Source organism: Eretmochelys imbricata, chromosome 3 (genome assembly GCF_965152235.1).
Source record: "Eretmochelys imbricata isolate rEreImb1 chromosome 3, rEreImb1.hap1, whole genome shotgun sequence".
Taxonomy (NCBI): domain Eukaryota; kingdom Metazoa; phylum Chordata; order Testudines; family Cheloniidae; genus Eretmochelys; species Eretmochelys imbricata.
Window position 1 is genome coordinate 62,862,096 of NC_135574.1, and position 14,395 is coordinate 62,876,490.

At 40.6% G+C, this 14,395-nt stretch overlaps 1 protein-coding gene across 3 annotated transcripts in view; it reads left to right on the forward strand.

Moving 5' to 3' along the window:
• The window catches only part of BCKDHB (branched chain keto acid dehydrogenase E1 subunit beta), a 297,162-nt gene that overhangs the window by 59,177 nt on the left and 223,590 nt on the right, over nt 1-14,395 (forward strand). For all 3 annotated transcript variants that reach the window (XM_077812742.1, XM_077812744.1, XM_077812743.1), the window contains one exon: nt 3,574-3,682. In XM_077812742.1, the coding sequence (XP_077668868.1) occupies nt 3,574-3,682 (109 nt within the window). The remainder of the gene's footprint in view (nt 1-3,573; nt 3,683-14,395) is intronic.

Here is a 14,395-nt window from a genome sequence, read left to right on the forward strand (position 1 = left end):
CAAATTCCCTGAAAGGCAAATTGAATGATATTTTAAATTGCTACTTTTTATATAATTCATAAAAAACAATCAGATGCAAATTTGCAACAGCTTAATGTTCAGGGTAAACTTGAAATTCACATCGGCTTTTCAGTCACTTGATCACAGATGTCTTCAGGCTCATTGGACAGAGGCAGATAACGCTCATGTCTTCCAGAAAAACTTGGAGTGAAAAGTTACCACATTAGAATACATTAAGAACCTTGAGCAGGAGTCAACCCACGCTTCTGGCACCCCCGCAACATTTGCTAATGTTTAAATTGCATTAAGTTCAGAGTTAAGGCTGAATTAGGATTTTTGAGATGTCAACAGTCTTAAATTGTTATTCGGGGACATTTCACCAGCACTAAATCCATACACAATTTAAAAAAAAATTAAGTTAATGATTTTATGCAAATTATTATAGGTAGAGCTGGTAGCACCATCTATAATTAAGGTTGTCCAATACTCCCCTCACCAGACCCTGTTTCAGTTGCTTTGCTTTGTTAAATTTTAGTATGTGATCATGTAATTAAAGACTGTATCTCAATGCATGTGCACAAGGAGGCTGTATTAAGGTTACACCAATAGTAATAATTGTTGAATTCCCAAACTTTTGAATGCTTGATTTTTCTACCTTGATGTTCTTTTAACTTTTTTTGTAAGTAATATTAAGTAACTTGTATAACTTTTCTGCACAATAGGGACTACAGTTTTTTTGTAAAAGGTGACAACTGCTTTCTCCCCACTCTCATTGGTAGCTCCATGCTGGGTGGACACCAGCAGGGAGAGCATCGAAAACAGAAGAGCAAAGATGATAGTGGTGTTGATGCCACAACAGCATTTGGTGGTTGGAGGAATAGCTGCAGGGGAATTCCTGCTTAAATCTGTTCAAGAGAGAGTTTTGTTGGCATTATTTTTGATAACTTATTCAGATTCAGGTGGTATTTGGCAGTTCTGGGTTTGGATAAACTTCAGTGAAGTCAAACTTGGTTTCGCGTTTCTTATTGTATAACTAGTATTATTGTGTCCATTAAAAACACTTGATTTGAGTAGATCTGAAATTCTGACAGATGACATTTGGGTAGAGAAAGAGGTCCTGACCAAACAAAAAATTTAAAATTCTGAAAAATTGTAAAAGCATTCTTTTCCTTGAATTGTTTCCTAAGCTCTGGTATTTCTGCATATATAGGCATATGCTTCATGCGAGGCATAACATTAGCATGAGATAATACTAGTTAGTTACGTCACAGTCTCACATTATCTATTAAGATTCATATCTGCTAACTGGTATGGGTGCTTAAATACCAAAGTTGTAGGTCCTTTTATATGTATCTGATAAATAGGTAGGAAAAAAAACACATGGCATCTGGTTTTTTTTTTTTTTTTTAAGTAGCTCTGTCACATTTGTATTCAGAATCTGAAGTCCTCTGTGAAACTAGGTCTCTTGGTACCTTTGTTCTGATAGCATATGTTAATGATGCCTTCTGGACTAAGGTCTTTGAGCCATTTTTTTACTGAAATCAGATGTCTTTCCTGATACCCACATCTATATTTGGAAGTGCTTTCTAACCCAAACTCAAATGGTCAGCAATCAGAAGTGAATGTTATAATATTCGTGTAATTTTCTTCCTCTCTCGTGTAATTTTCTTCTTCATTTCTTTTCCCTTTTCATTTCTTTTTCTGTCAGTCTAAATTTGAGTATCAAAGGTCCTTCCAGTTCAATGTAGGTAGGTGGATGAGGGCCAGATCTTCAAAGTTGGGTACATGAGTTGCAGAACTGCAGTTGCACATATCTAATGTATGCATCCAGATACCAGAATGAAATTGTGCATCAATTGTCTGTGTATACAGGTGGCCTGGTGTGGTAGCTACCTAATTGGCTATGTGCATATACAAATAAATGGCTTGTGTGCATTCAAATATCAGGTATGTGCACACCTTTGTATAGTTGGGTAATTGCACCTGCCTAATTTTAAAAAACTAGCCATACATGTTAGTAGACTATTCACTCTTGATATTGGGTTTCATACCATGTTTCCTCAAGTGTGAGAGACAAGGTGTACGGTTCCCAGAGTACATGAAATTTACTCAGCTCTTGCTACCCTTGCATGGATATTCAGAGGAAGGGCTATAAGAATGAGTGGTTGGGAGTCAGAAAGGGGAAGAATGCCTTTGGGATGACAGGGCTTATAGGATGTGGTTTAACCTCATCTTGGAGGATTTTTCTGTTTACTTCCTGATTCCATTAACTCTTTGTTTTGTTTTGAAACACTGTTCTCTGAGGAAAACACGTTGCTGATTGCAATTGTCATTCCTCTATCTTACAGTGAAATAAAGTTTTACTCTAATAAAAGTTGTTGGACTTTCACCATTTCTGGTTCTCCCCTCTCAAGTAAATGATAAGAGGGCTCCCATGATAGCACAAGTGCCAGCTGGAGAATCCAAACTGCCTTATGTGAGCAGAATTCCTCAATGTCTGACCCACTGCAGACAAGAGAACTGTTCCAAGTCTATTTTGAGGGGAAGAAAATACTTTCAAGAACCAAAAAAGCATTTTAAGTACCATGCTTTGATTTTACTACCCTTGTTAGCACACTTTAAGTAATGAGTAGACAATAAGGATGAAAATTATTTAAAGCAATACAATTGCTGCTATTTGACATTAAGTGAAATAATTTCTGCTGAACGGTGAGATGATATAAATTTGACTGACTTGTGTGGTGTCACTTTTGAGTATGATACACGTCAACAGTACTAGTAAAGGTTTTAAGTATTGTGCATTAAAGTCTCTCTCTAAATATTGAATATACTGTATTTGTAGTATAAACGTTGCAGCCGTACCAGGATTAAGAAAAAACAATTTAAGCAAGAGTCTTGTAGCAGATAGGAATTTCCACATTATTTACAAATGGTCACTGTAGTAGCATTTAAGAATAGAGAGAACCTCTTTTAGTTGTAGATTACCATTAAACTTAAAATAAGCCTCCTAAATATAGGCCCCGATTCAGTAAAACCCCCAAGCTTGTGCTTAAATTTTGTCACACTGATGTTGCTGACGAGGAATGGATTTAAGCATGTGTGTAAGTGCTTTGCTACATCAGGCATAAACAAAGATTATTTTTTAATTTTTTTTATTGTTAATTGCAATTGCACTTTTAGAAAAATGGAACAAGATAGAGCGCAACATACATATAGTAACAAGTAGCGTTTCCAACAGCTAGTGATGGTTTGGCAAATGTTCAGATGAAAATCCCGGTTTTGTTTTTCCTGCTTTGCTTGCTCCTGATATTAATCATTAGTCTCCTTCATGCTGCTTCTAGTCATTTTTTTTTTTCTAGGAAGCGGCACAAACTTAACCCATTGTAGAAAAGGAAAAAAGTTCTGAGCTGTTTTTAATCTTTAAACAATTATTTGGTAAAGCCTGACCGTAGTGGATTATATGTAAGTATTTGTGTAAACTCCAGTAGCCTGCTAACCTAATATTATCTCTGTACCTAATTCTTAAATAGCTGAATTATATTTTTAATCAGTTTTTATAAATAATTTTTACAGGTTGTTATTCCAAGAAGTCCTCTTCAGGCCAAAGGACTACTACTATCGTGCATAGAAGATAAAAACCCCTGCATATTCTTTGAACCTAAAATACTTTACAGATCAGCAGGTAAAAATGTTTTTTGTATGTAGTGTGCCCCAATAAAATGTAGGGGATGTGTGTGTGTAAGTGTGTACTCAATGTAAATTGATTCATTTTATGTTATGGGATCCATCTTTATATTTATTTGTCTCTTTTTTTACATGTTTAATTATTTAGTGTGTATTTTAGAGAAGCTGCTCAAAAATTGGCCAAGGTTTTAATATATGGGTGTCAAAGTTAGGTACCCAAATCCATATTAAACACCTGATCCAACTCCCACTGACTTCAGTATTTGTAAATCATAATTAGTGAAGTACTGATTCCAAAGTCAGTAAAAGTTTTGTATTCATATTGGAATGAAGAATTGAACAGTAAAAACATGAGTCAAGAGACCAGTGGGAATTACTCTTCGTGATTAGGGAAGGGATCTTGTTAAAAATCATATAATTAGGCCTTCCAATACATGCAAGACACACAAATGGAAACCAGCCTTGTAACAGAAAGACTCTGGTCTGAGGAACTGTCCTGGCTAAGTAAAGACAGTTTGAGTGTACATCATAGCCACCTGCTGAGTTTCAGGAAGACAATCTTCAGGTGTGTTTTGAAATATAAATTATGTCCATTTCATTTTTCTTTACCAGAAACTGCCTTTCAGGGGCATTATCTTTTTTTGCTCTGAGAATTTCTGAGAACATCATGTGAGCTAGGATATAATCTAGAGTACATTTGTGGTGATTGGAGGGGACAAGGGTTTTGATACTTCTAGGCTTTTACCTTTATTTAATGGCATCTTTATGGCTCAGTTCCTCCCCTTCCCTAGCTGTTCATCTTTTGAGCTGTTTTGCTGCTCTTGGGAGCTGGATCAGTTGACAGAAGAGGAAGAACAGTGGAAGAGGCTAGAAGTTGCTCTGGTTCGTGGAAAATTATATGAGCTCACTGGTTGGTGTTTCTCTTCCTGCTCCCTGCTGTGCTGCTGAACTGAGAATCATTGCCAGGCTCTCCTGTGGGGCCACTACAGCAGAGAGGGAGCTAGTGAATTCAGGTAGGGACCAGAGCCACCAGTTCTGTGTGAAAGATGTCAGTGCAGCTGAGAGAAGATTTGAAATTGCTATTGCCTCTGTCCTGTGGTCATTTCCCTAATCACAGGGCAGATGTGGCAACCATCTTTTATTGTCCCTCGTAAATGCATTGATCCCAGCTGCTGGAAAGCGATGGCACAGAATCAGTGGATTTATTTTGAGGTGTTGTGGGAGAAAGAAACATAGTGGCTTCTTAAAGGTACATGTTCCACTTCTTTATTCTGTTGGGGCCTTCTTCACACCTGTAGTGGCTCTAGTACAGCCAGGCATGCAGGAACCTGGCCCTGTTCCCCTTAGCAGCACAAGCAGGAAGAGGTAAGAGAGGAACTAAGAGCAGAAGCAGTGCCTCATTCAGAGAGCAGGACTGAGCCTTGAGGTGCATAATTCATGTAAGAGTACATCTACACCTCAGCTGGAAGTGTAATTTTCAGCTTGGGTAGACATACATGTGCTAGCTTTGATTTGAGCTAGTGTGCTAAAAATAGCAGTGTAGCTGCAGTAACACGAGCATGGCACAGGCTAGCCGGAAGAATACTTACCTATGGTCTCTGACAGAATTGTATTCAGGTGGCTACCGGTTCTGTTGCCTGTGCAGCCACAGCTACGCTGCTGTTTTTAGTACACTAGCTCAACCAAAGCTACAGTGTGTATGTGCACCCGAGCAGGAGATTACATCTCCAGCCGCAGTGTCTGACTCAGGCTGTTGTCTCCACGGCAGACTTTGGACAACACAAGTCTCAGCGGTGTAGGGCTGCCAAAGTTGTTACATTGCTTGTGCATGTGTGTGCTTGGCTGCTTGCCTTAGCTCTGTTTACTCACCAGGAGTGCTTGTGTTGATGCAGTTTGGTTCACTGTGGGTAGGTATCCCAGTGTGCCTTGTGGTGCTGTCTGTTGCAATACCTTCTGGAAAGTTTTTTGTCAATGTGTTGAGGGATAGAAATGACTTACCCAGGGATCTCTGGGTAAAAGGGGTCACGTTCCAACATGCAACTTTCTCCATCCCATAATGCTATCCATATCTCACAATTTTTGACACCCTCCACTTTTTAAAAAAGTCCCACAAACCCACATGGTACTTCTCACTGCCTATCATCTCTGGCAGATGCATGGGGCCCACACAGGTCTTTACTGTTCTCATGAACAAGGGTGCTGGAACAGTTTTTATAGTGGGGGTGCTGAGAGCCATTGAACCAAACTGTAAACCCTCTATATAATGGTAACCACTTCAAGCCAGGGGGTGCAGCAGCATCCATAGGTCCAGCACCTATGCTCATGAACATCGCAAATACAGGTAGAATGATTCTCAGGTATATCCAGACCTGCAGGAAGAACTGCAACATTGGGGGACGTGACTATTTCTTTTGAGGACAGTTTGTGAAGGGACATAGTGAAAACCAATTCATGGTTGGTGGTGGTGTTCATGGAGCAGCTGCAACTGCTTCTGAGCTTTGGAAATGAGCACTGACTGGTGGGATTGCATTGTAATGCAGGTTTGGGACAATGAGCAGTGACTGCAGAACTTTCGAATGCAAAAGACCATATTCCTGGATCTGTGTGGTGAGATTTTCCCCAACCCTTCAGCTCTGGGACACTAGAATGAGAGCTCCATAGAAAGTGGAGAAGGGAGTGGTGATTGCACTCTAGAAGCTTGCAGGGTCGGATTGCTACCAGTCAGTGGGAAATCATTTTGTAGTTGTAACGCCCATAGCGCGGGGCCGTTATCATGCAAATGTGTCTTGACATTATTCACGTCCTGCTACACAGGATTGTGACTCTCAGCAATGAGCAGGACGTAGTGGATGGATTTGCAGTAATTGGGTTCTGAACTGTAGTGGGGCAATAGCACACCCATCCCTATTTTGGTACTCATCTACCGCTGAGTATGTCAACAGCAAGGGCCACTTTTCTATGATGATAAGTGTTGATGGATCACTGGGGACACTTCACTGATATAAGTGTTGGCTGGCCAGAGAAGGCGCATGATGCTTGCCCTTTAAGAACATAGGACTGTACAGAAAGCTGTAACCAGGGACGTTCTTTCCTATTTGGCAGATTATCATTGGTGATATTGAAATGTTTACTCATGAGATTGGAATATTTTTCTCACTGAGATCTAATGATGATAGCTGCTTGTTGTGTCGTGCGTAATACCTGTGAGATAAAGCTGCTGCTGGGGTTGAGGGTGGAGACAGTTCCACTTCATGTTCCACGTGGTTGAGGGAGACTTTGTAAGCATACTTTAATGGTCAGCTGCATTAATGTGGTACACTTAATTGTACTTGCGCCCTGAAGGTTTGTTGGCTGTTAGGAATTGTGTAGTGCTTGGTGTACATTTATACATATAACACTGTCTTTTAGTGAAGCCTTTTTTTCGCTTGCTGTGCATTTATCATTACACTGCGTTTCACTGAAACTATGAACTATGCAATGTGTGCTATATGTTTACACATCCAGCTGGATGTTTTCTTATACTTGTGAGTTTTGTGGTGCTGTACACTCAAATACTCAGTGCTTTGGGTACTGCTATGCAGTCTGCAGTATATAAGAACAGCCACACTGGTTCTGATCAATGGTCCGTCTAGCCCGCTATCCTGTCTTTCAACAGCGACCAGAGACAGATGCTTCAGAGGGAATGAACAGAATAGAGCAATTTCGAGTGATCCATCCCTTGTTGTCTAGCCCCAGCTTCTGGCAGTCAGAGGTTTAGGGACATCTGGAGCATGAGGTTGCATCCCTGACCATCTTGGGTAATAGCTATTGTCTATCAAGAACTTATCTAATAATTTTTTGAATTCAGTTATACATAACATCCCATAGCATTGTGTTCCTCAGGTTGGTTGCATTGTGTGAAGTACTTCCTTTTGTTTGTTTTTTAAACCTACTGTCTATTAATTTCATCTGGTGACACCTAGTTCTTATGTTTTGTGAAGGGGGAAATAACCCTTCCCTATTTACTTTCTCCACACCATTCATGATTTTGTAGACCTTCATCATATCCCCCTTAGTTGACTCTCTTCTAAAATGAACAATCCCAGTCTTTCTAATCTTGCCTCATATGCAAGATGTTCTAAACCCCTAATTATTTTTGTTGCCCTTCTCTGCACCTTTTCCAATTCTAATATATCTTTTTTTGAGATGGGGTGACCAGAACTGCATGCATTATTCAAGATGTGGGCATACCATTGATTTACATACTGGTTTTAAGATATTTTGTTGTCTTATCTATCCCTTTCCTAATGGTTCTAACATTCTGTTAGCTTTTTTGACTGCCACTGCAGATTGAATGGAAGGTTTCAGAGAACTATCCACAATGATTTCAATATCTATTTCTTGAGTGTAACAGCTAATTTACATCCCCATCACTTTTTATGTACAGTTGGGATTATTTTTTCCAATGTGCATTACTTTGCACTTATCAACATTGAATTTCATCTGCCATTCTGTTGTCTAGTCACCCAGTTTAATGCGATCCCTTTGTAACTCTTCGCAGTCAGTTTTGAACTATCTTGTATAACTTTGTATCATCTGTAGATTTTGCCACCTTCGTGTTCACCTCCTTTTCAAGATCATTTATGAATATGTTAAACAGCACTAATCCCAGTACAGATCTTTGGGGGACCCTACTATTTACCACTCTCCATTGTGAAAACTGACCATTTATTCCTACCCATTGTTCGCCAGCTTTTAATCAGCTATTGATCCATGAGAGGACCCTCCCTCTTATCCCATGACTGCTTACTTTTCTTAAGAGCCTTTGCCTCACAAGTTAGCATATGTGAAGCTGTGATTGTCCTTACTGTCCCCAGTTTGGAGTGGTAGGAGTAGGAATGCGAACCTTGGTGCCACATAGAATGTTGCGGAATGCAGGGAGCTGTCACCATGGAGTTCTCCAGGGACTGTAAAGGGTGGCGAATCCATGCTTGGATTTCCTGGGTCTTTCTCCATTTTCTCCTGTCTTCTCTGTCCATCTACATGCTGTTTGCCATGTTGACCAAGTCGGGCCTTTGTTTTAAGTTCAGTGCAACGCTGGTTTGCAGGATCTCACTGAACATATCCTTCTTCGTCGTCATCTTTTTCTTCCTCTTCAGAGTCAGGTGTTCTGCCGGTGTGGAGGGAGCATCCCTCAAAGTCACAACAGCATATGCATAAAACAGACAGATGTATTATTAGATATACAGGCACAATGGAAAGTGAAAGATAATTTTCAAAACTCCCCTTATTCCCATAAACTTTTTTTTAACAGGATATGCTTATTGACATTTCAGCTTTAGAGTGTCTCTGAATGGCACCACTCTCCAGTCCCAGTCATGAGTGTTAAGAGGCAGGGTGAGGAGGAGGGCATTTGGTTGCATGAAACAGTAAAATTTCGGTCGCTGTTTCCAGGGGTGCAGGTATAGGGTAATGGCACTGAATATTGGTACTATTTTCCACAGATGGCAGTGATTTTAGTGGCTGTCTTACTCCTGAGGGTAACAGAAACACACAGAGCACAGCCACCCTAGGTGTCCTGAAACTGCCCTGACCTGTACGCCACTAGCCTGTTTACTGCCATGGTGCCAGTTGAACTTATCGTGGAGTGGAGTGGGAAGATGTCCTGCTGTGATATCCTTTCAAGTCATCCCTTGAAACCTTCTGGAGAATATTGCAGAGTATCTCCATGGAAGTTTAATTGAGATCTCTCAGGAGGACACAAGGGACATCCCAATGTACATAAAACTACCCGTTTTCCAGTTTGTTGTACTGCTATCTCTTCTCATATGAATGCAACAATGAAACATTGATACTTGTGTCTGTTGATTTGGGATGAGGCAGGCGCCATCTTGTGCTTGCCAAGTTGGACAAACAGGAAAAGGCATTTCTAAAATATGTGGGGTGTTTTAAGGGGAATAGTGGCTTCCGATCTCTGTGACCCTGGGCAGCGGAGTTTACAATTGTGACCAGAGCAGTCAGTCAGGCATTGCTGGAGGACTGTTAAGGTTGACATAGGTCACACAGTGTCTACAGTTGCACTACGTCCAACTAAGTACGTTGATTACGGCTCAATGCCTTTTAAGGAGGTGGTTTTACCGTGTCACTGTAATGGGGTGCTTATATCTGCTGGAGACAAATCTGAGTGTAGATACGTGCACACATAGGTCAATACAAGGCAACTTAGGTATACCTAACTTAATGGAGCGGACTCAGACCTTAGCCTACAAATGAGTGTAGTATCATTCACATTGGCTGTCCCCTGGCACTTGCTGAATGTAACTGTCAGATTGTCTGCGCATTGGTGTAGATTAGTGAAGTTCCACTCAACTTTAAAATAAATGTATTCTGTAAATACAATTCCTTTACAATATTGTGTATGTTTAGCTCAAAGGAAAAACTACTTTCCACTTTAGATATTCTGCTACAAAATATATCTTGTGTGAAGTAGCTTTGTTTCTTTCTACAGCTTTCTGGCAGCGAAGAAATCTCTACAAAAGGTCAGAAGCAAATAGAATCTTGAAAACAAAAAAGGCAAGGGAGTCAAATTTACTCTGGGCAAGTATACACTGCAATTGTAAATGTGACTGCAGTGTGTATAGACATACCTAAGCTAGCTTTGACTTAGCTAGTACAAGTACAAAATTGTGGCAGCACAGGCTTCAGTGTGGGCTCTACAAGCCTGCCCGGCACCCTGGGTACTTACTCAGGTGGCTAGCCCTTGCTAAAGTCTGTGCTGCCATGGCTTCATTGCTATTGGTATTTGTGGTAGCTAGGTCCAGGATAACTTGGATGTGTCTCCATGTGCTGCTTTCACACCTTCGATTGCAATGGACACAGACCTTCTGTTGCTAGATTTATTTTGCCCTGGCAGGTTATCGACTTCCCCTGGTAATTTTCATTACATGTTATTTTAGTAGGAAAAAGTCAGTGTATTTTAAAAAACATTTTTGTGAGCAAATGGTGTATTGTGTTAATATTATTAGCATTATGGTAGTACGCAAAATCCCCATTGTGGGATTGTGGCCTCATGGTGCTAGACACTGTACAAATACATATGAAAACTCAGTTGCTGTGCTTCAGTAATGATGATGGTAAATATAATAAGAAAACTGTAGCAGTATTCAAATGTATTTACTTGAAATGCTGTGTTAAAATACTAATCTTTCTGTCCAGTTTTTGGTGGACAGATGTCCTTATGGCAAAGAAATTCACACCAGCGCTAATTGGAATCCTTCTTGGTATAATCCGAAAGACCAAGGTTTGCATGAGCATGGAGACTGGAGGGGATGTTCTCTAGCTCTAAAACAGGCTTATGTGATTGAACTCCTGCAGTCAATTCTAATAGTACTTCCTGTGTCCAGGTGACTGAAGAGTTTCACCAGTAAGACCCTGTCTGTGGGGCTCAATTCCACAGATGTTAACAACTGAGGGAGCCCTGCTGTAAATGGTCCACTTACTACTACACCATTTAAAAGTGTTGTCTAACCTTTCTCAGAACAGTTCTAATCAGTACACTGCTTAAAATAGTGAAAGCAGCAGGTGGCCTGTCTAAACTAGAACCCCAACATGGTTAACAACATCGGAGCTCATCAGTGAATGTAAGTTATTGTGGGAATTTTTTAGAAAATCGCCCTAGATTAGGTAAGGCCCCAAAAGCTGAGTAGATTCCACTAGACAAGAGATTTCTGTTAGTAACAAAGTTAAACAAATATCAAACAAGTCATTTTGAAGCAATCCAGACAATGGGAGCACAATCTTATACAGGTACGAAAATTTCCCTTTTGCTTTTAGAGCTTCTACACTGTGTATGATGGTCTGAGCTCTAAATTGAATTACTAACTGTGACAAAGGCTATGGGTCTTTGTATTTCGTAATTCATGACAAAAATAAAAACCTGGTTCTGGGTTTACTGCCAAGAGGCCTGATTGCCAAGGTGTTCTGTGAAAGGTGGTGTCTGAGGTAGAGTCAATAAGCCTTCGAAAGGCAGCCATTCCTTAATATTGTTAGGGGGTTTCTCTTTCTCAGTGGACCATTTCTTATGTCTTGTTGACATCAGAAAACTGGAGATAGGAATTAATAAGTGTCTATGGGGAGTGGGGAGAAATGGGGGGTTGTTGGTATTTAGATAGCAAGCAACTCTGTCAGTCTGATCAGAGTGGTCAGGGAGGATTGTTTGTAAGGGATGTAAACTGTTCATTTTACTTTCCTTTTGCTCTGTAGATAAACTGAGAAGGCCTTTTCAGCTTATCTTATGAGATGTATAAATCCCGAGATGTTATACATGCAGGTTTCATTAGTTTTAATTCCATTTTCCTTCTGTTTTAGTCTTGTTTTTGTTAAGATTACCGCTATGTGGGTAATTTCACACAGATGTCCCCCAGGAGAAAAGGACCCCAGAACCTCTAAGGAGAGGTGCCAAAGGGTAAAGAGATTTTGGAATTTATAACCCCTCTTAGTCTCTGTCAAGGGTGATAGAGAGTCCACTCCCAATGTGTGGTGGTGCCATCAGGCTGCAGTGGGTGTACTCAAAGAGAGAAGCTGTAAGATTAAAGAGGAAATGAGTTGGTGAGGGTGCTTGTTGTCATAACATGGCCCCATCCCCTCTATGGACAGACACCAATTTGCTGAGAGTGAACTCAATTGCTGGATCCCATGTGCTGCAAACCCAACTGGATCTGGGCAGTGCTATGTTGCTGTTCCTCCCAGGGTCATGCCCCCAGGGGCAGACCTATTTTCTGCCATCCTTCCTTGGAATGTGGGGTTCCATAGCTCAGCTGCCTTAGACTCTGAAACCAGTGCCTGAGCCCTCCCGAGTCCCTAGTTCCTGCTGTGGGTGTACTGAGGTTTTTGATTAATCCCTTCAGGGACAACCTGGCAGGTAAGGAATACAGGATTAGCAGAGGCATTTCTTAACCACAGTCACTTTTACTCTTAAGAAACACGAGAGAGTTATAGAGCAATCTTTGCAAAATAACTAACAGTCCTGAGACGTACCTTTCCTCCCCACAGCCCCTCACCTTCCCAGTCTGATCTCACCCCTTCTGAGAGTCTGAGGTCTGGATCAGTGATTCAGGCTAGGCAAGTCCCTCCTGCCTTCTCTCTCCAGCCTGGTGTTCTGGCATATGTTGGTGGATAGCCCCTCTTGTGACAATGGTCACACCAAAAAATGAACCCAGTTAGTGAATGAATACAGAATGTGTCTGGATGTTTTAGGTGGAGAGCATCATTATTCTCTGCTGCCAAATGAGGCATCCATTAAGGCCCCTCTGTCCAGTTTGTTGTTATGGTTCACAAATAGACATTATGAGGCTGCGTTGTAGATTTTCCATGAAAGAAGAAGTTTCTGTCTTAGCCCTAGATGACACTAGAGCCTTATTAAAATTTTTGAGTTTTCTTTTGTAGCTACATTCAAAATAGTATCTGTGTGGTAATGGATGATCTAGTAGGTTTTGTCTCTGCTTTGATTGTCAGTATCAAATACAAAGTGTGTGAGGACCTGTAATGTTCAGTTGTGTCCAAATGGAGTGGAGAGCTCATACTACATTCGAGGAACACACTCTTATCTGAGCAAGGAGAGGCAGAAGGAGGATTTGGAGATTTTTCTTAACGTGGAAAGCTGGAAGATATTTGCTTGTGGAACGTAGTTCTGGTGGAAAATAATATGCTGAAATCTCCATGAAGAGGCAACAGCTTCTTCAGCTCATCTGGCTAATAATTTAGCTATTAAAGAGAAAGAGAGAGAGAATTGTTGGGCTAGATCTGTTAAAGCTGCTTTAGCCACTCTGGCTGTGCAAAGCTGCTTCATTGTTGTAGGAGCATCCTCAGGAAGTGCGAACTATTGTACCTAGACTTATGCCATGGCTTGGATCAGAAGACACATTAAGGACTTGACAGGAGGAAGGGGACATGGACAGAATACTTCTGCACTCCCAGCAATCCCTGGCTGTAGGACAGATTTTTTTTTTGTGGGGGGGGAAAGGGGGCACATCTTTGCAACTAGTTGTATTTAGAGCAGCCTGATTTCTGGAACCCAAAGATTTGACACTCCTCAGCCTCCCTTAGAAATGATCTATCTTGGTCAAGTTTGAAGCACACTGGCAGAATGCTGTGGTTTGTAAGTTCTCTGACTTCATGCAGTGCTGCTAATCTGTTACTTTGCACCGGTACTGAAATTCACTTTGAAAAAGAGCACAATTAGATAAAGAAGACATCAAGGGGAAAAAAATCATTGCCCATATGTGTGCCATAGAAGAGACTTCTTATTAAAAAGAAACAAATGCCATTCCTCTTATTAACCCTGACCTGCTGCAGTTTTAACAGCAACTCTGTTTGTTATATTGCTGTTTCTCTTTTTAGTAGAAGAATGATTAAAAAACAAAAGTTTAACATCTAACGATCACAGTGAAATACAATCTTTATCATCAAAGCTACTTCATCAATTCCCATCTGTTGAATAGTAACAATTTTGGATCTGGTGTTGTGCAGAAAAGCACTGAATTTAATAGGATGTTTCTTGAAGTGTTTTGAGAAATAAGATGGTCTCTAGGGTGAAGCATAATGCAAGAAACAGGGCATGCATCTAATACACTGCTTAGGGACTTGCTTGTTTTGTTTCGAAGAATACTGTAAAATATTTCCTCAAATAACCAACCAAAATGGATATCTTCCCTGTGTTTTGCATACAAATGTG